Raw genomic sequence first — 26,247 nt, 5'->3', positions numbered from 1 at the left:
TTTAGGTTCACAAGGTTTTTTAAAAATCCTTAATTTGCACCAATTTGTCTGTAAAGATTCTGAATGTGGGAGATACTGTAAGAGGTTAGGCTACTGCAAAAATCCTGGCTCTTTCCAAATAATGAGAGAGGAGGTGGTCAGTCTAGATGGAAAATAGCCTTTGTGTAGGAAAGGCTGAGAACCACTGGTTCTTCAAACAAGCCTTTTTGCAGCTTCCACGTTTCCAGCAGTGATGAAAACTGCTGCCAAGAATTGACACTGGAGATTAGGCTGGGAGATAAAGGAGCCACATCTGTTGTTCACAGCTAAACTGTACATACTCCATAACATTTTAGCAATAGGAAAGTATCTAACTTCATAATTCCATAATTTCTGCTGAAATAATCTGCAATCATGCATGTTTATTTCCTCTGAAGGAAAAACAGCAAAGGACACAAAAGAGGCAGAAAGGCAGACAAAATGACACTTGGAGAGTTGGCCATACAGCTTTCTACTGTCTCTCTCTCTTCCTAGGACCATATTTTGTTCAACTGGCAACTGTAATAACATTTTGTATTTGCCATGTTTTGCGTTTTGAGATAGGAAGTTAGTTACTTACATGTAGCTATCCCAGAAGTTTCCTACTGGACACTATTTATTTTGTATGTAAAAGGAAACAAACTTTTTTATTTATTTGGGCAGATTATATTTTACTACAGCAAAGAAAACTGTTATGTTAATGCACCAATGCTGTTAAAAATGCATAGACTTTCTTTAGGAGCTGATATTTGTAGTAATTCCATATACCAGCTTAAATGAATCAATGTTTGACATCTAGTTAGTAAAACTGGGAAAACATCCTGCGAGCAGGCAGCGTGCCAGCCGAACATTTTAACATGACTACAATATGCCAAATGATCATCATGTTGTTTTAGAGGCTCCTACATACGGTGACATTGACAGCTGTGAGAATAGCTGTCTATTACTCTACAGGCTAGACTAATTTTTCTTCTAAATGGAATTTTCTAGTTTGTATTAGTATTGCAGTGGATCACTGTGATAAAAATAGAGAGTGCAATTTATAGTTTTCTAATTGTATGTTATTACAACTGTACAAAAAGTGCAAACATATGAACAATGCCTCCGTAACAATATGAGGCAAAGTCCCATTCTCAAAAGCCCATGGCCAGCACAGGAGATGTCACAGGATTTATTTCTTCCACTGCACTGACAGCACATTTACCTCACCAGTGATATGGAGCAATGGAAAATGGCAATGTCTTGTTTTACCTCAAAGAGGTATAGCCTATGACTGGAGATAAATGGAACTGGTCAAGTGCCAGGATATTCCCAGAATGTAGCAGAAGCAAACCTGTTAATGAGTGATACAGCTTCCTAACGTGGAATTTTTCCTTAGCTGATGGTCCCACTAGAGATCAAGAAGAAAAAACTACTGTGGAAGACTTGCTATCAGAACAGTAGCACTGGACAACTTAGAGATGAACTTCAAAGAATACTTCTTATAAAATGAAAGCGTCAGTATTTATATTTACTTAATCAACTTCACCTTTGCCATTCAAAGAAGTATTTTTCTATACCTATGACTGTCATTATTTTTCAGTTACCCAAGTGACACTTATATCATTGATGTTATACAAGCCACAATGTGATTATTTTTTTTTTTTTTCCAGATTCCATATGTGTGGAAATCTTGATTTCACCCTACAGAAAAACATCTGGGAACCCTGCAAAAAAAAAGCTTGCTACCATTTCTGTTGCACTGTCTTGGAATATTGCAAGCTGTACAGACCTTTCAGAGTAGATAGAACTGAGCCCTTCAGCAGCTAGATCAGGAGCTCAGAAAGGGTCAGTGAGCAGGAACTCTGATCCCAATCTTGTCGCTTCATCTTACACCTGATCTGGTGCAAAGCAGACAGCCCTGCTTTCCCTTTCTACTTCCCAGCTATATTTACCTCTCAGTGGACCTAACTGCTGTACAACCACAGGAAGAATCAGATAACCCAGATATTTGAACAGATTGTTGGTGTGTGTTTCTATCAGGTCAGCTGACTGATCTCAATCTGTAGACTGAAATTACAAGATAACTTCAGTAATAATAATAACAATAGTAATAACGCCGCCACCACCACCACCACAACCAAACAACCCTCCCTCCCCCCAACATCATAAAACAAAACCCAACCAAACAAAAACCCCTCTGAACCAGTTTATTACTTTTCTTCACAAGTTCTGCTGTCAATGCTATCAAAATACATAGCTATTGAAAGAGTTAGATTTCGAGGACAGATTAATCTGATCTCCTTATGTAAACACGAATGGAAGAAGTATATCCAAAGCATCAGTTATTTGAAGAGCTACATTTAACCTTACCCAATTGATTACCACTGATGCATAGTTGCCACTACATTTCTCTGATTCACTTCTGGCAAAACATTTGTTGTTAAACAAATGAAGAACTATCTACCTTTTCACATTTACTGTCTTTCTTATCTTTTCTATCTCTTCAGCCATTAATAAGAACCACATAGCTATCAATAACGATATACAAGTGATCCATTATTAAGACTATAAAACAAGAAGACAAAGGGTATCAATGTTTTTTTCTGAAGAGGTGCTATCCCAGTGGCAGTGCAAAAGAGAAGAAAAAGGAAGATTTTTTTTTAATGACTCATTGCTAGAAAATTGTACATTTTCAATTCATATGGTTCTTGCAGTTTAAACTGAATTTTCATGTAATATAAAGCTTTGTTATTTAAACTTCAAAAATATTACTAGCTAAATCCTATGAAACATAATCCTATGCTATTTATTCCTCTACCTTTTATTCAGCAAGTAATCTGAAAAACATGAGACACGCATCTTATGATCAGAGTAAAATCCTAGTGCTAATTAATTCAGTAATAGAATCCCGTTGAGCCCAACAAGGCTATGTTTTCATCTTGGTGACACTAGGATTGGATGCTGTGGCCCACTGCTGTCCCAGCTAAACAATTACCTTTTCCTCAGGAATCCTGCAGCGCATGTTTTCCAGGTAACTGGATGTATTTTCCACATTTGTATACCTCAGAAGAATATGGGCAAAGTCCTCCTCACTGATGGTGTTCATCCCATTAGAGTAGGAGAGGAATTCTATCTCTAGAACCTCAGTTTGTAGGTTATCCATAAATCTAAAGCACAAACATAAATATGAAGAAATAATAATACTTCATTTTTCTATTAATGTCCTTACAAGATTCATAGAATAAAAAGCCAAAGAGCATTATGCAAATTATTTATCTTTTCATAGAACTAATGGTAAATCAGGCAAATCCCTTATCTGTGTAGACATATTTTCTAACCTATATAACAATCTTAACTCAAAGATGAAGTGTTTTAGCAGTGATTAAAATAACTTAATACATTTCTAATTTAATTCTAGTTTGTGTCTGCTTATTTTCTTCTTCAGTGGGTCACTGATCTTTATTTTTATATGCTGGACTGAAAATTCCATCATGGTACTAAATGAATTCCTCAAATTTATTCCCCATATAGCTGCTTACAGATTGTGATTAAACCTTCCCTTTCTCTTCTTAACAAGCTAAATATGATGAACTCTTGCAGCCTTTTGATCTAAACTTTTTTTTTAATACTTCACTATTCTTATGATATTTCTATAAATGTTTCCCAACTTAAGAACATATTTAGTATAATCTGGACACCAAAACTGGATAAAGTATACAACCAGCTACATATAAAAAGGAAACACAACTTCCCTGATTCTTCTTGATGTCCTAGTTATACAACCAAGGATGAAATTAGCTCTCTGGTCACAGTACTGCACTGGGAGTTCATGTTCATCTCATTGTCAACCACAACCTGGAGCATTTCCCTGTTACAGGTTCCCATGAGTTCCCATCTTTAAACACCAACCGTAACACTCCTTCCTAAGATACAACTTGACTTCTAAGAACTATAAGGAGCTCAAATCAAAAGGATGTATAGACAAAAGTATAAGTTCAAGGTAAACATACAACAGTATTTCCCTCACCAATCATAGGTTAATGTGTTTTTTAGCTGGTAAAATGCTAAATAAAATATGATGGATCCCTCTTTCATGAATGTGTACTAGGTTTTGATCTCTTTAGTACAAACAACATCTTATGACAACTGACGGACATTTTAACTAGAAGCCTTCTGAAAAAGTACCTTCTTTTCTGCCTCTTGTTCTGAACTCACGCCATGATTTCACTTGAAGACATGGTTTTTATGCTATGTGAAATACTTTTAATGACATACACAATTTTAAGGCAAAATATTTTGCAAACATCCGGTTGATTAGAATGCACAGATAAGCGATAATTATAATGTAACAGGTACTGGGAGTATTTTCTGAGGAAACAATAACCAAGCACTGTATCTCTTTCAATCACACAAAACAATACAGTTTTATGGCTCTGTTTTTACAACACTCTCCCTGTATTTTTAAATTCTGTTTTAACTGGCCTAATAATTAAGCCAATAGCTTCTTCCACCTTGTTTTCACTTTTTCCCAGAAGCAGCTTGTTCCTAGGTGTCTACATGATATCTTCAGAAAAATCTTTACATTTAAATATGTCCTTAAGAGCAGAGACGCACACATATTTGCTTTAAAGCACTGACAAACAGGGAAAAAACAGAAATAATTCAAAACAATGAAAACATTCCTATATACCAATAAGGACAGGCTTGGGGCATAACCTCTCCAAATCAACTACACACAAGTGCTAACAAAATTAGCAAATGCAGCAGCATCAGTAAAGGACTTTTTATTGTTGGTCCCCTTACTGTTTTATTTTGCTCGTTGTATATATAACACACACAAAGGGAACATACATTTTGTACACGTGTCTGCATAAATGACGTGTATAGTAATAAAATATACATTAATTAGAACAAACATGCAACTATATTTTACAAGGAAACAATGAAGTTGCGACTCACCTATAAAAATCCTCAAAGTTCAATTCAGCTTTTCCTTTTTTGCCGAAAAAGTGTACAAGCAGTGTGGTATCTGACAGTGAACTTGAAAGACCATCCCGCTTCAATATTAGAATAAAAAAAATAAAGGCCGTGATTGGATCAGTTACAGAAGTATAATCTGAGAATGCCTGTCATCACAATAGGCCCTTCTATTAAGAGAGTTTGTTTTATGTTCACATAACATTAAAAAATATTTTAGCATTAAAATCCATTAAATTAATTTAGTCATGCAATTTTCACACAAAATAGCATTAGGCTGTTAATTGCATTTAGTAGAAAATGCTTAAATCAACAGTTTAATTTAATGGAAGCTGCAATGAAGGGGGGAAAGCATGAAAAATAAAACCAGAAACTCTTGAGAAAAAGAAGTTCTAGTCAGTTGAGGTAAAACACAAAAATAACTCCCTTTGTACACTATCTCCTTTCCTTTCTACTAAGCAACTACAAAGAAATTAAAGGAAGTTACTTCATATGTTCTTATTTTATATTTCAAAATTAAGTATGGGATTGTATTCCAAAATCACTCAGATCAGTCAGGTGTACTTTATATGATACTTTTCTGTAAGTAGCAGATGACTAAATTTTACTGCCCAAAGACATTTAAAAAAACAGAACTGTAAGAAATTTTGAAATAAATAATATTTTGACTCATTCTCTTAAGAATGTTCCTCACCTACCAAGTATGTGGCCTCTGCATCAGACAGAAATCTTTGAACATGTACAAGTACTTTTTCCTTAAGGAATATCAGTTTTGAAGGCACAGAATTAGAGTAGTAAAACCAACTAATTTTGACCATTTGGAATAGCAAGAGTTGCAAATAGGAAGACATGCATATAAACAGAAGTAACTATCATCAGTGTATAGTGATTGTGCAATATTCCACTTTTTTCAAACATATTAATTACCCTTAACTGTCATATATGTGCATTGATTTTACCTCTTTTACAAAGAAACTCTTGGTATACTGAAGAGCTAGAAGAATAATTCAGTAACATAAGGCTCTTAAATAAGCCATAGTATTCCACCATGGCAATGTCCTCCTGGCATTAATGAGCACCTGCCAACATTTGAAATACAAAAAGTAATACATATAGTCTCCTTGCTGCACCTGCCTAGGAGGAACCTTGTGTCCAAGCTCTCATTTTTCTTACAAAGGCAAGATCTTATGAAAAGCAAAGATTAGGAGCCAGTAGTCTCTGGTATTCCTAGGCAAGCCACCCCCAATCAGCACCACCGTGTTGTTGTGAAAGTGTGTTTGCCAACTCTACTGTTAAAGTACGAAACAGAACGGACAGTACAGACACCTAGTAAGTATTTGGGAGATGTAACAGTACTAAGTTTATCATCATAATGTTAGATTTCAAACCTATGGGATTTACTGTAAGTACAGAAAACTGTTTATACAGGTCTATAAAGATCTACATATACAAACCTGCAAGCTGTACTCAGAGTCCTTTAAATCTGACTTTATTTCATAACTGAAGAGGCCACAAATTTATAAGAGGTGGAGAAAGTCTCAATCAAGAAACTAGGAAGAAATTTCGAACAGTATGCAGTAGTTTGACATCATGTACCATGAAAAACCATTTCATATCTACATTCTCTGAAATATACTATATTAATTTCAAATTTACATACTGATTTGTAAAAATGTAAAATGCATATGCATTTATGTATCAACAAGGAAAAACGTGAGGCACAAATCCTTTCCTTTCAACATCCAAGAGCTAAAGAAATGGGAGAGACTTTTCTGTACTTCAGTATAATCAGTTTAAGATTCTCAAGATTGTATTTCATATACTCTAGCTTCCTCTTTATTCTCATTATCTTCTCCAGGGAGAAATAAGATGACATAGTGTACATATTGGTAGAGAGATATTTCATGTCCTTCAATTGAGACAGCTCAGCGCTTCAAGTGAGCAAACTATTTAAGGAAAGTAATCACTATTTGTCTTTGAATATTGTTATCCTCCACTACAGGACACAATATACTGAAATGCAGATACCCTGATTTCTTCTGTCTTTTAGCAATAAATCCCTAAGCACATTCAAATAATCTCCCTCAAGTACACTGAAAAGATATCAAATGTTAAATTACAGCCTTTCATCTTGCAAAAACATTCCAAAGCCTTAGACCTAGGTTGCATTCACCAATACCTAAAGAACCATTTCAAAAAAACACAATCTGTAAGTCTTCACAATTCCCACTTGGTCACTCTCACTAAATGAAAAAAAACCTGCACCCCAGAAATTCAACCCAGTATGCTTTTCCACAGAATTGCAGGCAACTGAAAACTATTCCTGTGCTCCTTCTGGTTTGAGAGCATTATTTAAATTCTCTCTCTCAAGAGGTAAAGGTAAAAGCAAGTCTTAATAATTTCAAACTATAATTTATTGTTCATAATAAAATGAAATTTGTATTTTTGATCAGTGAAAGTGCAATGACCACACCTGTTTCCACATATAAAAATACGAGACTCTATTTTGATATATTTTAGAATTCTTCTAAATGAGAATAAAAACCTGCCTCACTTCTCTTTACCTTTACACTAAGTGCAATACAAATACAGGTACAGAGACAAACAGGAGATGAATGTTTCAGTCACATTAGTGGCTTGCTGCATAATGGCAACACCTTGTCCTCTCTATCTCCCAATGTGAACAGCAGGAAATTTTTCTTTTTTTTTTTACATTCTGCAAAATTAATTTGAGGCTTTTGATTAAAGAGGGTCAACTAAAAGTAAGTCAAACTCACGAGCAATGGTCCACTTGTAGCAACATTATTCTGAGAATGAAGTATGCATATTATGTTTTGAGTTCCTAAGAGCTTTCTTACTGCAAGTCCTTGATTTTTCAACAGTGATAACAACCATACTGATTTCCAGTTTCATTTAGTAATTTAAAAATAATCCCACAAACTGAACTGAGTGGTAAGTGGCATATTCCAACAGGATGGTGTAGTTGCTTTAAATCAGAAATGCCAGAAACAATCTTGTGAACTGTCCTACAAAGACACTGGATGTGACAAATAACTTTTGCCCCCTGCAAAGAGACCTTATAGGGTGATTCTTGTAACAACGAACCTTATTTACACTTCTTTTCAACTTACACAAGGCCTTCTCAAAAGGCTGTGAAACAACACAGACTCCAATGTCACCTAGCTTTATGCCACTTTCTTAGTAGAGATGCCTGTAACATCACTCAGATGTTAAAGTAGCTGGGGGAGATAAGAATATGGATGAAAGCCAGCTGGCTCAAACTTGAACCAAGCAAGACAAAGATGATTATGGTGAGAAGTGGGAAATTCTCAGTGAAGAAAATGAAGGACATACTTTTTTTTCATAAAATGAATTAAAAGTGAGCAGAGAGACTTTTTATACATTTTATGGACAATTTAAATTGATGTTTAATTTAACTGCTGTTAAGCTGCAAGTACATTGTAGTTACAGATACTAGCCTGAGGCATCAGATGTAAAAAATCTCTCTCTTCAAATTAAAGCTGAGTGGAGATTACCAAACTTAAGTCCATCTATACTTGGGACTACTAACTGTGGATTAAGATGACAGTTAATTCAGAAAACTCAGTGCCCCAAACTCCTTAAATAGTCAATGAAAAGAACAGCCCTCTCTCCCCTCTGTGTCTCCCTTAGCTGACTAGACAGGAGCACTGATATCTGGGCCTTCACATTTCATGGAATAAATAAGGACAAACAACTGGAGTCGCAGTTCAGGACCTCATCAATTTAAAAGCAAAGAAAAAAGGCTCGGTATACTGCTTTATTGCTGGATTACTGTTAACATATTATCACTGTGAATATTGATAGAAAGATTGGTCTAAAACTCAGGTCTGTAACACTGCATTTTCTTTTGTTCAGAGGCAAATGAACTCAAGCTGAGAGAGGTACAGAGAGACCTAGCTGATACCTGGGAAATGGGGGTTCTACCTTAAAAGAAAAATCTAAGACCTTGCTTTGTTTAGCCTATGCTAATGAAAACTGTGGGCTATGACTGCATTTCTAAACACAACCATGAGTAAGAAGTTTAAGACTAAAGAGAAAAAGCCCTGTGAAAATTAAGGGGTAACAGACTGGTGCAAAGGGACTATAAGTAAATTCAGCTTGGAAAGTCCATCTAAGTCCTCAGGTTATTCAATGGCTTCTGCAGAGGAACAGCAGGGACAAAACACAAATTACTTTTAATATGGAGCACACATTGCTTATGAAGCAAAGGAAAGGATTGTTTTACCCCGGAGGTCTGTTTCAGTTCCATGTTGTTTTCTCATATGATCCTGTTTATGAAGCACCGGACTTGAGACCAGAGTCAGCGGGGAGCTGCTCTATGTCCTTTAATGCTGCAACCAGCAGAGCAATCACCCTCAATGTAGGGGGCACAGAAAAGCCTGAATTATCTAGTTTTCTAATGCTCTCAAATGATCAGTACAAATAAATGTCTTACTCAATTGTCTCAAAACATATCACAAAACAAGAATCTGATCAGAAGTCAAAGAACTATGGAAATTAATTTGACAGCACAGTGATACTGCTAGCCCTCCATAATGATTGTGTAATATCCACAGGCTGTTTTGGTTACCTTAAAACATTTTTGGTACAGTTGAACAATTAAAACAATCTTTGGATGATACAGTTTTTGTGAAGATCAGCTACGGTAACATACAGAAAAAGCACATTAAGGACCTAAACATTAAAAGCTTAAAGGGCTGCAACTCTCATTAAAGTTGTCACATCACTGGACCAAGTTGAAATGACAAAGTTTTCCTGAATTATTTCTCTAACTGTGAAATATTGTCACTACTAGTGTCAGAAAATGCTTTTATTATAAGGACTGAAGAGGGCTTGATCTTCCAACTCTTTGAAAAGGTAACTTTGCTTTTACTCAGAAACGACAACTTTGAATTATTGCACTGTGTGGAACCAAATCCATTTCATCTGAGAACTTTCAGGCTTTAAAAAAAAAAAAAAAGAAAGAAAGAAGAAAAGTACATAAAATAGGAAACCAATCAGAACAGAAACAAATGAAATAGCAGTCTGTTTATGGACCAGAGACAGAGGTTGTCTTATACCTCCGCAAGGTCCGAAAAGAGTGCTTGGCTTGTGCTACGTCTCAAAGTATCCCAATAGCTTCTGGGGACAAGGTCGTCTCCTTCTGTTTTAAGAACCTGCAGAAGTTTCAAGAAGCACAATCGTTTGAAAACCAAAGAACAATAAAACAGCTACTTACAGACTTTAACATATTTTCCAACTGATCTTCAAAAGCATGGCTTGATTCTTTTCCTTCTACACAGAGAAATTTCTACCCAGTTACACAATACTTTGTAAATCAAAGGAACACTAGTATTTTACAGCTATTTGCTTATTGCTCATACTTGGCTGTGCCAAAAGTATTGCCAGATTCCACCTTCCCAAACAAAACAGAGAAAATATTTATTAAAAGTACATGGGAAAATGTCCTCTGAACTCAGTATTTTGCTGTTGTTTTTCCCAACGACTCTTTTTTGCCATACAATATTGATTTATAATCTTATGATATGAAATTTGTTTCCCTGTTGGTCAAAATAAAAATGCTACCATCTAATTCATTATGAAAAATCGATTTCATCCAATAATCAGGATGCCATCCTTGCAACATTAAAGAAAAGCAAAACCCAAGCCTAATAAGCCCAACTTCAACTGCAACATACTTATCAAGAAAACACTATGCACATCTAATGATCAAACTTACCTTGTTTAAACAAAAAATCAGTGTTTAATTTCACCAAGGAAAATATACTTACCTTTTTACTCCGAGATGCTTCATATTTGGAAGCCTGAAAAATCCTCTCTTATTAAAATAGGCTTCCCTTTATCTTGCAATTAGTCTTGGAAGATCTACCTAATTATTTGTTTTCTCCCCCAAAGAATCTAGGGCAGGTGAACCTAAATACAGCAGGAGGCCATCTGAACTCGGCTAAGGTTATTGCAACCGAATGAATTTTCCCCTTTCTCTCCATAAGTCTATGTAAATTAGGTCTTCTGCTTTCAGGGCTTCCCACTCACATTCATCTGGGCACGCAAGACAAAGACAGAATTTTAGTCTTCTAACTACAAACGAAAACCCCTGGTTACTGAGTCAACTGTTCTTTTATAAGATTTACAATGATGTGACTGCTGTATGATGTGTAAAGCCACAATGTTATCATAAAGGTTTATTGTCTCTATATATTCCACATTGTGTCAATCATGGAAATAGAAAGTTAATTCTTCAAACAGCAAAATGTAGTATGATTTCTATGTTTCCATTTTCCTTCAATGTTCTTTAGCACAGTATCTCCTTGGGTAACAGGTCTTCAATGTACTTGCAGTACATCCAGCAGTGACACACAGTTAAACTAGTGCAGATATTATGTAAGGGCTCTTACCAATGCAATGAGGCTCAGTGTTTACGGATCCATCTTGTATTAATTTGCTTCAGCTATATTTTACATATTTATAAAAATGCTTCTGTACATGAATTATTATATAAATTTACATTGTATACAAATAATGTTCTTAGGCCAACAGAAACAGTATTTCTGCCATAAGTCAATATCTAATTTGGAAAAAACTATAAAAAATGCATTAAGATATTGAATATGAAGTGTCTGGCTTCAGAACACCACAACATATTTGCTGGAAGTATGCTAAACAATACAAAATTTTTTTCAACCTGTGTACTGCTTCTACAAGTTCTATTCTGTATTTTCTCCACTGAGCAATTCAACTCAGCTATTTCGGTAAATCGTCATCAAAGAAACATGAAAACTACCAGGAATTATATCTATGCTTTATGTATATTATACTTTCATTTCCTTTTTGAAAAATTCTGGTTTTATCTTTCTCGTATTTTGGAGTAACGGTGCCTACATTGTGGCCACAATATTCTCAGATATATAACTCCACTCAGTTCTAAATAGCTAAACTTCAGTAGGTACAGGATGAGGTCCTTAGGGCTTCAGTTTCTTTCTTACACTTATTTCTCCCTGTGGTATTTACTGGGTCACGTGTATGAACACCACCTCAATCCTTTATCCATAAAATAACAATTTCAAGTATCCACTGAATTTGTTCTCTTACTGGAGGTTTACTTTAGCCAATGGCATTAGTATTTTTGGGCATGCACACTTTATTTTCCTTACATGCATCTCATCACAATTATCATGTTCCAGTTGGCATTTGGCTAGTAAGAGCACTCATGCAATACATGCTGAAGTAGTCTTAACACACAACTGCAGTATGCACCAGAACATGACTTGAAAGAATTAACCTGCGGAAATGAAAAGACAAAAATATTTAACCTATTTAAAACTTCACTGTATGCATCCTATGGCTTACAGATCTAGACATTTTTCAAAAAATTAGAATGGTTTTGAAAGATTAAGTGAGGAAAAGGGCCCAACACAGCACCTTGGACTATTCCAGGCATTTCAGCACTGCATCTCCTTGGCCTTGAGTATCTTCAATGACCCAGGACATCAAGGGAGGCTGAAAGGGCTCTTACAGTTCTCATTTCCACAGGAGAAATAGAAATCCAAAATATCAGTATTCTGGGGTGAGGGAATTGTTGGATACTGTGAATTCCTATACATCTGAGTCTCCTTTCCATGGAGATCTCCATTCAGGAGGGCACGAAAAGATGGCGGACACCAGGGCATCATCTTGATACAGAGTTAGGATTTGGGACATCTAGAGCAACCACATCTAGAAAGAGATTTTTTTCCTAAAGCTAGAAACTATTATATGAGCAGGAAAGACTAAGTAGTTGGGTTTCAGTTTGAAACAGGCGGTACAGGAACATGGCAACCACTGTACAGCACCTTACACTGCAGTAAAGCCTGATCTACAATCCATCAAAACTTACAGCCTCACATTTCCTACACTATTCTTACAACACTGCAGCATCTACACCAGGTCACTGCACCTTTTCTTGCAGACTTCATTCCTGCATACTGCCCACACTGTATTTGCTAACTGCACAGAAAATAAGTCTGTGCATTCCTGTGAATGGTACATAAAGAAACAGACTTTAAAACTGTGACTGCACTAGTTATCCAATTCTTGTACATTCCCTCCCTCGCTTTGAATATCACAATAATCATACCAAAACAAGTTTAATTCTTCTACTGTAACATCACATGAAACATTTTTTTACAACAGTTTTACTCCTGCTGTGATCCAAAAATTAATCAAGTCAGGGTGAAGACATTCAAAAACCCAGATGACCTCTGTCTGGCTGATTCTTTTTCCTGCTCTTCAAAAATGTTTGAAAATAAGGTTACTGTCACCTCCATAAATACAGGTACTATTTTCTATAAAATCCTATTCTAGTTCAGCACTGAAATTTCTTACTTATTTTTTCTGTAACTGAAGCACAAGAATATAGAAGCTCTCTTCTGGTTTCTTTCAATTTGATGAGCTCTTACTTCAGATTATACATAAGGAGAAAAGACAGACCTGTATCAAATGATTCATGCAGGATGACTTAATTTACAAATGTTAATTAAAACCACGTCTGTAATTTCTTAATATATACTTTGTCCTGTCCCTTAAAGATATTGTTTCCTTCATTTTACATAAATTGAGAGAGCAACCTTTCCTCCTAGTAGGCTTGCCTGTTTCAGAATGTATTCAATAAGCATGCACTAACTTTTATGCAAGTAAAGATCCATTACATTTTTACTGACTAGCAGAAGTTATTTACTTGATGAAGAAGATACATATAGTAAATTATCTTACAGCATATTATTTCACCTGACTGGTGAAGACTGCATAAATTGAAAATAATTAGAGTACATACACTGTTAGTAGAAGTATGATATCCATAAAGTTGAAGACGCTGACATACAGCAAAAACGGGCCAAGCCAAGTATCACATGTCAGAGTGAAGCCAAAAGAAAGAAAAAAAATTAAAACAACAGAATAGGTTAAGACAAGTAAATCTTTATTTTATATATATTTAGGTTTTTTGTTTGCTTGTTTATAAAATGATAGTGAAGAAAAAATGGTTTCTTTTCAATCTCATTCTTTAAATTTTCAAAAGAGAAGTACAGAGTTACAGAGATTACTCTCAGGATAATTGTTCCATTTTGTATTCTTTACCTTTTCCAAAAACTCTTCTTCTGGCTCTAAGTTTCCTTTGTTCAGAATAAACAGTGTGCGAGAGATTCAACAATTGACCTATAGTTTTGCAAAGTTGAGAAGGTCTCTCTGCGTCAGAAGAAAATATCCCTTCTTGTGCCCAGGGAAGGTTTAAAAAGTATTAGTTCCTGAAATACAAACTTCCTGTGGTTTCAGGGACAAAGATCTGAGATCAAGCATCTGTGGTGCCAACAGGATAATGGGCACTATAAGAAGCTTTGCATATATGTCAAAATGTTTTTTATAATAAGGAATTTTTGCAATAAACATGGAAATAGAGGTGTTTTTTTCTGCAGTGGGCTTGACAGAGACTTGTCCCTGATTTTTACTTGTCCAACAGTAAAATAAGTTCCTGCTAGTGCTTCCATCCTCCAGACAAACAACCACACACGTGTCTATTTCTGACTTACCTTTCTTATGCACATAAGAAATGTAAATTTGACATTAAATGAGTATTCAATATTCCACAAAAATCTACTCACATAACATAAGCAACTAAAACATTTTGCATTGGTCATAAGCACTATTTAATAAAAAAAATAATTTGAATATAAAATCAAAGTTCACTTACAACATTAGCTATTTTTAAATTACTGTGTCAATAACAAGCATAGGGATCAGTACATGAACAGTTTCAGTTAGTTATGAGGGCAGGAGTACAGTTTGGTCTTGCCCCTGAGATCTCACACATATAGACGTATAACATAGACAATAACACTGCAGCATTACTATTTCCTTTTCCTTCATTTATAGATTCAAAATGGAATCAATGCTACTGTCGTAGTATGTAATACAATATTTAAACATTTTTTTTTCCTTTCTATAGATGACTTGATTTTTTTTCAATAACTGTAATTTAGGCTAAATATTGGGTTTTTTCTTTATTTAGTTGTACATATTGTTTTAATTATATGAAAATATTGTTTAAAAATAACTGAAAGTGATTAGTGGAATATATACACCCACAATTTCATCCGACATTGAAGAAAACAAACCAACTACCAGCTGCAACTATTCTAAATTTAACTTACCAGCATTGCACGTTTTTCTTCATCTCCTCTTCTTTCTCTCTTCTCATTTTTTTTCCTGAAAATCTCTTGTAGCTAAAAGAAAACGACCCAAAACATTTTATCCTTATTTAGTTTTCAGGTAATTTCACAAGCATAACAATGATTCATCATGAGGAACACTGCAAATAGTTTTAAAATGTAGTTCTTTACTAAAATACCAGTGTTTCCATGATGCTTTATTGTTCATACTCATGCCTTCATGTTCCTTCCGTGACCTTACCCATCACACAGAAAGGAAAAAGGAAGTATTTTTTTCACAAAGTAAGGCTAGTAATTCTATTTGAGAGCATAATAAGAACAACATTCTATTTAGCTTTATATTTTAGCCAAGGCAGTCTATACAAAAAGAGGGAGTTTCAGCCTTTTCCACCACCTCCAGGCACATCCTTTCTTGTCAGGTACTAATTAGTACGTGTGTGGCTGTGTAGTCAGCTGGATCAGTCTTTTTTTTTTATTGCTGGTTTCCAACCAGATTCAGTTCTTACTCCTGCTGGCACAAGGGAGGGGTGGAAACACCTGGTGGGGGTAAAACATTTCCCTCCAGCAGCAACAAACTACTACTCAAGAGTAATTTATCAAGTACCCTTTTTTTTCAAGTCTGTTCAAAGAATACCTTCAGGTCTTGTAAAATACCCCTTTCACAACTTTATCTACATTAAGAGCTTTAAACATGACTTCTGAGAAAACCTCAAATACAAGATTTAAAACATACAGATTCTTGTGTCTATTTATTTTTGGAAATTATAAAGTCTGCAGAGTAAGAACTGGTCTGTACTTACCTTTTTTTTAAGTATCTGTATTCTTTACGTAGTTTTATTTATAGTAATATTTATTAATATTCCTAAACTATTAGAAAGTGTCACAATGTCTACCCTTCACAGCGAGAGAGAGCGGTATTAACTATGATGCCATCGGTATCTCTACCACTGAACTTCAGCTTTTCAAAAACTGCCCGTGAAAATATTGTACTGCCACTTGCAGCATTTGCTGTTCTCAAAGTGGGCTGGAAAAAGAAAAAAAGCTGTGGCTGACAAATGTGTCCTATCTAGAATATGGTACTTTCAAAACCAAACATCATGGCATACAGATGGTGGTACCACAAATATGCACTGTAGCAGTCATTTCAAAGACCTGATTTTACCTATCAGAAGTTTGATAAGAACCTGATACTGTAATGACACACACACAGAGCTCCCCGGAGATCAGAATGTGAAAGGTAAAGTGTGTGTGATAAATTTTGCAAGCAAATTTTCCAAATTAAATTCTACAATACCATATTTCAGACAAGGCAAATAAGTAAGACCAAGGGATCATCAAACACTTCTGTAGGGGTGAAATAAATGAGTCCAGTGTCTGGTGATTAAATAGCAAACACATCTATAAATAATGTTTTATGAACTTCCAAAATTGACTGCGGTGTTCTGGAATTGCCTATAAGGCAGATTCAGGCCAGAATACTCTGTGGGTCACTGTATATTTTTTTGAGTACAGGGTCAATTCACAGACCTTGGTATGTTTCTTCTAATTTTTGCAAACCTACAGGCACAAATTACTGCTCCCTATGCTGACAAGGAAAGAGTCATGATAGGACATCGAGCTGGATGGCCTAGAGTATTACACAGTTTGCAATCCAAAACTGCAGAAAGAAGAAAGGTAAATTAAGAGATAGAAGTAGAAAGAAAATACCTTGTGACAAGCCATCAAGTAGGAGAGAAGAGTGGCAGTAATTGAAAAATCAAAAAAGATTGGTAAAAAGCAATGCACCCATGGGTGTATTTCCCCTGCCACGGAGGCAAAGGGAGTAGGATTCTGTTGCATTCATCATTAAAGCACTTGCTAAACTTCTGGAAATGGATCTTTTGTTCAGAAAGAGTGCTATAGGATACCAGGGAACAGAAAAGTGAATGTGAAAAGGATCTAGGAGTACTTTCATAGGAGCACTGTTTGAAATAGGATAATGAGACTGACTGCTGAAAGCAGCAAAAATAAGATCTCCTGTAACAAGGGAACACAATCCTTCTGTTCTCTGACCTCAGCCCTATGACATAAGCAAAGAGAAAAGCACAAACACCACGGAATTAATTTACAAAAGGTCTAAAGCTGTTATCAGAAAAACTGAGTATTTTTCAACACTCCCTACATATACTCTTCTGTTAAAGAATCACATAACATCTCTTGAAAGTCTCTTTATTTGTCAAACTGAATAGTATTCACTACACTTCCAATTTTATGATAGCTGACTTTAATCAATGAAAAAGTATTTTGCAAACACTGGATAAGAGTTCAAATGGCACATTTACAGTCTTCTGCTTCCAGGCACACAGGAGATGCTGCACACCCAAGCAATGTCAGTACAGATGCCAAATATGTGTTCTGGGGCCAGGTCTATCATACCTGCAGCACCACCAAATCAACTTTTATTTTCATATTTACTTTTACTTACACAGACACTATCTATCTGTGTTACCTATCTATTTTTGTCTATGTCCCTTCAGATCTAACATTCTGTCTTAGGGGTTTTGCTGTAATTTTTGAGGGGGTCACTGACACGCTGATCAGGCAGCATAAGGGTCTGGCTTAATCTATACAAATTTGTCATATACAACATCAAGTGGAGAACAGTATATCTAATGTCTGAAATTTCTCCTTCTGTCCACCAAGTTTGGTCACAGGAAGAGACTAAGGAGGAGAAACTTTTATCAGGGACCATGAAACAGAGCAAATAAGAAGCAGGACATGAAGAAGACTATAAAAACATAATAGAATTAAAGGTGCAATATCCATCGTTAAATGTTGTCTTTCCTTCCTGCTTTACGTCTTTATTTGATTTCATTTTCAGCATCAATTTCTGCAAGACAAAGCCTCCTGCTTCAATTTCCTCTCATTTAGCTGTTCTAATGGAAGCCTTCTTTTCAAACAACCAACCAAACAACACAAAACAAACCCAACTTGTCAGTCTATTCCACCACATTCTGTTTTATGGAATTATTAAAGATTTATTTGGTTCAAAACTGTGTCAGGGGAGGTCTAGACTGGACATTAGGACAGGACATTCTTCAAAGCAGGGGTGGTCAAACACTGGATCAGGCTTCCTAGAGAGGTGGTTGATGCTTCAAGCCTGTCAGTGTTTAAGAGTCATTTGGACGATGCCCTTAATAACATGTTTTAATTTTTGGTCAGCCCTGAAGCGGCCAGGCAGTTGGACTAGATGATCACTGTAAATCCCTTTCAACTGAAATTATTCTATTCTATTCTATTCTATTCTATTCTATTCTATTCTATTCTATTCTATTCTATTCTATTCTATTCTATTCTATTCTATTCTATTCTATTCTATTCCACTCCATTCCATTCCATTCCACTCCACTCCACTCCACTCCACTCCACTCCACTCCACTCCACTCCACTCTACTCTACTCCTGTTGTTTGGTTTTGTTTTTTTTTTTCTTTCTTCTTCTTCTGTTTTTCCTTTGGCCAATTAATCCAATGTTTGCTGTCTTTTTCCTTCCACTAGCCGAGATGGGTAGTAGGAATTAGCAAATGTAAGAATGTGTCCATTTAATATGAGAATAGAAAAAAGTATTAGCATGTCATAGTTTGGAAGTGGTGAGAGCTTCCAAAATAAATGAGCCCTGTTCTGTTTAATTTATGCCACCAGAAGGTCCTTCCAGATCTCACATCTTCCTCACTTGGTTGTACTTCACTTCCTCGAAAAGGAGAATTCAGGGAAGTGCAGTGTGTTGAGGACACTTTCTTGTCCGAAACAGATGACAGTGTCACATTATGTTAGTCAATATTTTCAGGTCACCTTGGACCATAAGTGGAATGAATGACACAGTGAAGCCATCTCCCAGGAAAAGATTCTTTCCTAAGTCCCTCCATCGTTATGGCAGTTAAATATTTCTGCTGACCACTGATACAGCAATATTACATTAACAGTCTAATTATCTGTGAATGTAGCAGCAATTAAAACAGTCCAGAATAAAAACTGGAGTTAAGCTTCCAAAAACATTATACACAACACACCCACACACTGTAATAAGGAGCTACCATTTACAATTTATGTTACATTACATTTCCTATTTACATTAAATAACGCAATCATGATCACTGACATCATCATGCGTCTCAATCCAGACAAAAAATGAATTTCAAGACTACATCAAAATATTCAAAGACTGAAAATATACATACCACTAAGAATTCCTTTTTGTCCACCATCTCATTGCCATCAGTATCAAACATGTTGAAAGCGATTCTAAAACCTGCGTGTGGCTCTGCCAAAAAAAAAACCTCCATTCAATTATTTATTTGCTTGGAAAGAAAACAAGTATAAAGCTCCACAGAATTATTTGGTATCTGCTTATAAAAGCCATATCCTCAACTAATTTAAATTAGTACACTTGTACGCACGATAAATGCAAATCCTAACATTTATAAAACAATATTATCCATGTTATGAAAACAGGGCATGCTCTCAAATTCATAGATTAGGGTAAATATACGGTAGAAATGGAACATGAAATGTTCAAGAAAAAAACTCACAAGAATGGCTAGTTAGGTAGTTAAGAGTGTTATTTCATAACTAGAATCCCTGTTATACTACAAAACAAATTCAAGAAAATAAATTTTCTATGAAAATACAGTGTTCTAAAAGACACTTCTGAAAGTTTTTGGAAAATGTACAGGATGCAACTTCTGGTAAAAACAAATGATGTGTTGAAAAGACTCAAAACTTCCTTACACACTTTGACTCACTGAAATTTGAAATCAGCTTAGAGTTTGAAATCACTTCTGAAACATGGGGACTTTGAAATAACTTTAAGCAAAGCCTTTAGGCGACATTTTGGTGATACTCAATAATTTGCAATATGGACGAATCATGGCCAAAAGAATCCAAATCACAAAGAAATGATGGAAGAATATCCATCGATCCAGCAGTTATGGATTGTAAGGGTTCAGGGTCAAGTTCCTACTCTGATTCACAAAAATAATCCAAATCGCATCTGAAGAAAAACCTCATGAATCCAATATAAATGTTTTAATTACATACAAAGGACAAACATGCAAAATTCTCACTCCTTCCCACAAAACACCTCATAAAATATCAAAACAAAGTCCCTATGAGGCTTAGTTTACACTGTAGCTGTAAGTTCTTCTGCTTTGTTTTTATGGTTGGTAGAAGAATAAGTATTAAAATTTGTTAGTGTCTCCTAACATAAATAAACTTTAGTTTGACAGATTTTATATTTTCTAATTTTCTCATTTATGTCACCCATTATGCATTAACAGGTGAAACAAACCAGCAGTAATGTTTATCTTCTCCCTGTATTCAATATCACTTATGAACCTCAGTAAATTCAACTAGAAATTTTATAAGAATTTCAAAGAAAATAAATTTAAGCTCTTAACTGGCGTTCAGCTGAAGCTAAACTTTCTCAACAGTCAGTAAATGTTGTTCCAGACAATAAAGCCCTTAAGTAAAATATAACACAAAATTCCAGTTGGTCAGGAGCGGTTCAAATGGACTTAAGAGATGCATGATTCATTTTTTTTCGATATTGGTACACGCACAAGAAAAAAATGTATTGTAATGTAGAGTAATACATTCAGGGTTTAGAAATTTGTAAAGAAGTTTTGGGTTTTTTAGTCTCAAAAAATACTTACTTGTTAAAATACATAAGAGGAATAAATATTCTGTGTAAGATATCACACCTGAAGACAAAAAAAAGAGAGTTATACCATATTAGTTTCACCTTGTCTTCACATCCTAAACTTGAAAATATTAAAACTATTTATAAGAAGGAGAATTTTCGAACATGTGCATATACATATTCATATCTGTGTGCATGTGACTGTATTCACTCTGGTCAATGAGTTATTTGTCTACAATATTGATTATAGGGTGGCTTTTTTTTTTTTTTGTTTGGGTTTGTTTTTCAGTATTTTAGAGAAGGAACACATTGAATACGGCAAATATTTGAATTCATTTGAATACAGTTCTTGACTTTAATAGGTGCTTTGTAAGCGCATGTCCTATATAAATTGAAAACTTAGCCTCATGTTACTTACAAGAGCACAGATTTGGGCTTTTAAGTTGTCTTTGTAAGCATGTTTTCATAATCATCACCTGAAATTCATATTAAAACTCTTACTAAATGAATGTGTAAATTTAGTTAAATATTTTTAATGCCTGTTATAAAGACATTTGTATTACCTGTTCTCCATTCAAAAGATCTGTAAGGAACACGTTCTAAGCTTTTCCTCTTTAGTTAGGTGTCAAAAAGCAAACAGTGTGGAATAGCACTACCTTTTCTCGTCAGAAACGACTAACGCAAAATTTAAATTAGGACCTAAGTCAATATTCAAATAGTATGTCTGGTACCATAAGATATAATTCAGTTTTTCTGGCTCTGGGTTAGAGACAACCTTGAGGAATGCCCATAGCAGAAATGAAGAGAAGCATCTTACAGTTCAGCAACAACAGAAAACAATGACTTGCTGCTCCACTAAAAGCCATTAATTCTAATGATCTTCAAGGCCGACCTAGCAAAAATGGTTCCTGATTTCTAAAAAATTGATTTTTTCTGTCCTGCAAAACCAAAATGTTAAGTCAGTCCCCAATGTTAGATTATTTCAAAGGAGTTAAAAAAAAAGTATTTAGATGCCTAAAAGTAAAGATGTCTATCAGCTGGGATTTTCAAAAGTTCCTGACTGTCTCCTTGATTTCAGTCCAAGTCAGGTGCAAAAGTTTTTCTAACAACACCTACATCTTTGGATGTTTACATATCTTTAAAAATCTGACTTAACTGAATACGTGACAAACTATGTAAATAGTGATCTGATCTTTTTTCACTGAAAAAACTCAAACGTGGTTTCATCCATTTGGATTTTACAATTATTGAATACATTTAACACCAACACTTCCAACACTGCCAAAGTAAGAAACTTTGGCATTTTCTACTAATATTTACTGCACAAGAAGTCCCAAATTAATTCTGTCCTGAAATAATACTCAAGGCGACTACCCATCCTCTTGAATAGCTGAGATACGAAAATCTCAACTGTATTCCTCTTGGATACCACTGTCCAAATGCCTTCTCAAACCTTTGATCATACAATATTCCTCTGTAAGAGCCAATTGTCCTGAAAGAGCAGCACATTCAAGAGAATCCTGTCTCACATCCTCGAAAATAAAAGCAAAAAATAACCAACGACAGAGATCACCTCAGATATTACAGAGACTGGAGTATAAAGATGATACAAAAGAAAGGCAGTTAACTGAATTGTCTCTGGAACCAAATCACATACTAGAAAGAATCACTAAATCCCTCAAACTTTACCAGCTGAAATGCTGCCCTCCTAACATCCCTTCCATTCACAGAAAAAATTCAAGTCTCTACAATTAAGATTTTTCTACTGCCACTAAGTATTTTAAATACCACCTACTCTTTTCCTCAATTTACACATGCCTATGCACTGAAGATTAGCAAATATTAAATGCAGGCATTTAAGCAACACACGCTCTGTGCTTTATTTTCTTGATTTTATACAGCAGCTTATAGAAATTAGTTTTCTAAGACCTACTTGAATCAGTTCTGACCAGCAGCTATCAAGAAACTAGACATCTCAAAGGTTCTCATTCAGTGATGTAAAACGTTCTTTAATAGCTAGGCAATAAATGTAAACACGTATTTTTGTTTGATAACACCTTCTTTGTTGTAAAGCAGAGGAAGGAAGTGCAATTGTGAAGTGGTCTATGACAAGGTATGAAGACAGCAATACAAAAGGCCTTGAAAGCTTTCTCTCCTTTTGTTTGTCCTGGTATATTGTAGCTGTAGACAGACCGTTCTGGGTGATTGCTCTGAGTGTTATGGGACAGAGGCTCCGAAATCATGACTGAACAGAAAGAAAAGCTTAGACCAAGATCAGAACGAAGAGGTGGAGGTCGCTCAAGGGTAAAACATAGAAATGAGACTTAAGAAAAACTGGTGTAAATCTGTGTAGCTTACCTGATTTAAATGAATCTATGGCAAAACATATAGACATAGGTCTTTGCCACTTGTTCCATATTAAAACTTTCACATTTTAAAGAAAATGAGTAAATGAATCTTTGAGCATTCATGTAATGTACAAAATATACACTAAATTAGAATGAAGAAGACCTGAATTTGATTCCCATTCCTGTCACTGGCTTACTGAACAACCTTATCAGTCATAAGACTCATCATCTGTATAAAATGAGATAACAGAATCACTGTTTTGTAAAGCATGCTGAAAAGCTATGGAAGCGCTAAAGTTTATTACTAGTTCTACCAACTTATTATGCCAGTTTTGAGTCCCCTTAATTCCATCAACTTCTGTAGAATTTCACTGGCAGAAAACATGGAGTAGCATATTGTTGAATCAAGACTGACATTACGACCAGCTGAACTTGAAACATTCAAACATTAGCTTAAAATACTCTGAGATATCAATTCACTCAAAGAGGCTCGCTGTAAGATGGCATGAATGAAACACGGGAGAGACTAAAGGGAACTTTTCAATTCTGTAAAATGCAAAGCAAACACTTTTTATCTTTTTGAAGATGTGACTCAGATTAAAGTACAACATTACTTTAGGGACAATAAATTGTTGCGAGTCAATAAGTCCAAATGCCGGGTGTTGCACTTTGGTCACAACAACCCCCTGCAGCGCTACAGGCTGGGCGCAGAGTGGCTGGAGAGCAGTCAGACAGAAAGGGACCTGGGGGTACTAATTGACAGGAAGCTCAACATGAGCCAACAGTGTGCCCAGGTGACCAAGAAGGCCAACGGTATCCTGTCCTATATCAAAAACAGCGTGGTCAGCAGGACAAGGGAAGTGATCCTTCCCCTGTACTCTGCATTGGTGAGGCCACACCTGGAGTATTGTGTTCAGTTCTGGGCCCCTCAGTTCAGGAAAGAGATTGAAGTTCTGGAGCGGGTCCAGAGAAGAGCAACACGACTGGTGAAGGGACTTGAACATAAGACCTATGGGGAGAGGCTGAGGGAGCTGGGGTTGTTTAGTCTAGAGAAGAGGAGGCTTAGAGGTGACCTCATCACTCTCTATAACTACCTGAAGGGAAGTTATAGCCAGGTGGGGATTGGTCTCTTCTCCCAGGCAGTTAGCAACAGGACAAGGGGGCATGGGCTTAAACTCTACCAGGGGAAATTTAGGCTGGGTATTAGAAAGAAATTCTTTACAGAGAGAGTGATCAGGCATTGGAATGGTCTGCCCAGGGAGGTAGTGGACTCGCCGTCCCTGGAGGTTTTTAAACTGAGATTGGACATGGCACTTAGTGCCATGATCTAGTAAACGGACTAGAGTTGGACCAAGGGTTGGACTCGATGATCTCTGAGGTCTTTTCCAACCCAGTCGATTCTGTGATTCTGTGATTTGGTTCAGGAAAATAAATTCTTATCCTTTACCTTTGTCATTAAGATTTCGGAAAAGTTTGGATGATCCTTTCCAAACTGGTGGTGTCTCCATAAGAATCTGATTCAGTTCCTAAAAAAACAGGATTTAGAAAATATAAAAGTATATATTTAAATATTCAATGAAGTACTTATCAAATTACGAGCAAATGGTAGGAAATCAAGACAGAAGACAAGGAACCGCATGCAAATTTAACAGTTAATTTAACTTCAGTCTACCACAATGACTTTGGAAGTAATCGAGCATATATATTAATTCTGAACACGATTAATCCAACAATTACACATCTGAGCAAATCTGCATGAATACTCAGTGTTTGCAGAGTTGGAGAGAGACATGTAATATATTTATTGCTGAAATTACTCACCACTGCTCATATTCACTGAAGCCAAGGATAAGACCCCCTGGATTTCAGTAAGGTTTTCATACAAGCTCCAAGCAATTTTTCTTTGAAAACACTCAACCTGAACTAAAGCAAACTTCACCCATGAATTCGGACGAGCTTTACTTAAAATACAGGGATACAGACACAGTCTTCTTGCAGTTGTACGAATGTAAGAAAAATAAAATATAAGAGGCACTTCAACATCACAAAAGGTAGAGAGTGGCCTGAGTATTTCAGGTAGCTGTGGATACACCTGTTACACTTCTGCACTAGGGAAACTCAGTCAGATACGGGCTGAGGCTTCAGAAAGTCAGTAAATCCAACAAAACAGGCACAGCTGCTCAAGTATCTTTGAGATTCTGAGTTTCATTCAACTGAGTCTGAAGTGGCAAAAATTAAGATATTAAAGTATATCTTCTTTTTTTTTTTTTCTTTTTTTTGGATAAGGATAAACTCCTTTCTTCTGTGACTCCAAGTTTCCATCATGTAAGGAAGTAACTGTAGCAAAATCTATGGTTATAAGATAGCACATGAATTATTGCCCACCTGCTTTGAAAGGGATCGCCACTTTTTAGCACCTGCAACAAAAGACAAAGTTAAGAATTCACAGAATACAGTTATGGTGATGTGGTGTCATAAAAAAATAAAGTACATCTACACTCCGTGTTTTCTAAACAAGTATTTTCCCTACTTTATGCATGAGGCTAATCTTCAACCCAGTTCCAAAAATTCTGTTTATGTTATTAAAAAAAAACCTAGCTTAGTACATACCCAAACTCCTAACTTTAAAGGACCAATTCAAATGTCCAGTTTTTAATCTTATTCCGTATCAGTAAGAGAAAATACTTTCCACCTCCAAAATACACCACTGAAACATCAAATGCGCATTTGTGGAACCAATATTCAGAAACAATCGTTTAGCAGCAGTAGCATTACAATGCAGATTGTAGGGAGACCTGGACTCCGGGCCCTGCTTCAGGAACTACCCATACATTTTAAAGCAAATAAAGCTTGAAACTACACTAGATACTCTTTTCAGCCATTCCTAATAACTCTGATTGATGCTTCCTTTTACAGTGTCTGTCAGGCTCAATTTAAGTAATCTTAACAGAGAAGCTGAAGAGGGTCTCCAGTTCAGAAGTGTAACTGCTCATTAACACTGAAAAC

The 26,247-nt window shown here is 35.7% G+C and overlaps 1 protein-coding gene across 10 annotated transcripts in view; it reads right to left on the bottom strand.

Annotated features, from left to right (window-relative positions):
• The window catches only part of MICU3 (mitochondrial calcium uptake family member 3), a 54,337-nt gene that overhangs the window by 12,049 nt on the left and 16,041 nt on the right, over positions 1 to 26,247 (bottom strand). For 4 of the 10 annotated variants that reach the window (XM_065061015.1, XM_065061016.1, XM_065061011.1 and 1 more), the window contains exons 3-11: positions 25,627 to 25,658; positions 24,689 to 24,767; positions 20,907 to 20,954; positions 19,434 to 19,516; positions 15,201 to 15,272; positions 13,829 to 13,867; positions 10,080 to 10,175; positions 4,960 to 5,057; positions 2,996 to 3,167 (exon numbers count right to left, since the gene is read on the bottom strand). In XM_065061015.1, the coding sequence (XP_064917087.1) occupies positions 2,996 to 3,167; positions 4,960 to 5,057; positions 10,080 to 10,175; positions 13,829 to 13,867; positions 15,201 to 15,272; positions 19,434 to 19,516; positions 20,907 to 20,954; positions 24,689 to 24,767; positions 25,627 to 25,658 (719 nt within the window). The remainder of the gene's footprint in view (positions 1 to 2,995; positions 3,168 to 4,959; positions 5,058 to 10,079; positions 10,176 to 13,828; positions 13,868 to 15,200; positions 15,273 to 19,433; positions 19,517 to 20,906; positions 20,955 to 24,688; positions 24,768 to 25,626; positions 25,659 to 26,247) is intronic. The other 6 variants (XM_065061014.1, XM_065061018.1, XM_065061013.1 and 3 more) reach the window with 3 other exon arrangements.

This window comes from Columba livia, chromosome 4 (genome assembly GCF_036013475.1).
Source record: "Columba livia isolate bColLiv1 breed racing homer chromosome 4, bColLiv1.pat.W.v2, whole genome shotgun sequence".
Taxonomy (NCBI): Eukaryota; Metazoa; Chordata; class Aves; order Columbiformes; family Columbidae; genus Columba; species Columba livia.
The sequence above is the reverse complement of the archived record's forward strand: the minus strand, read 5'-3'. Positions and strand labels throughout refer to the sequence as shown.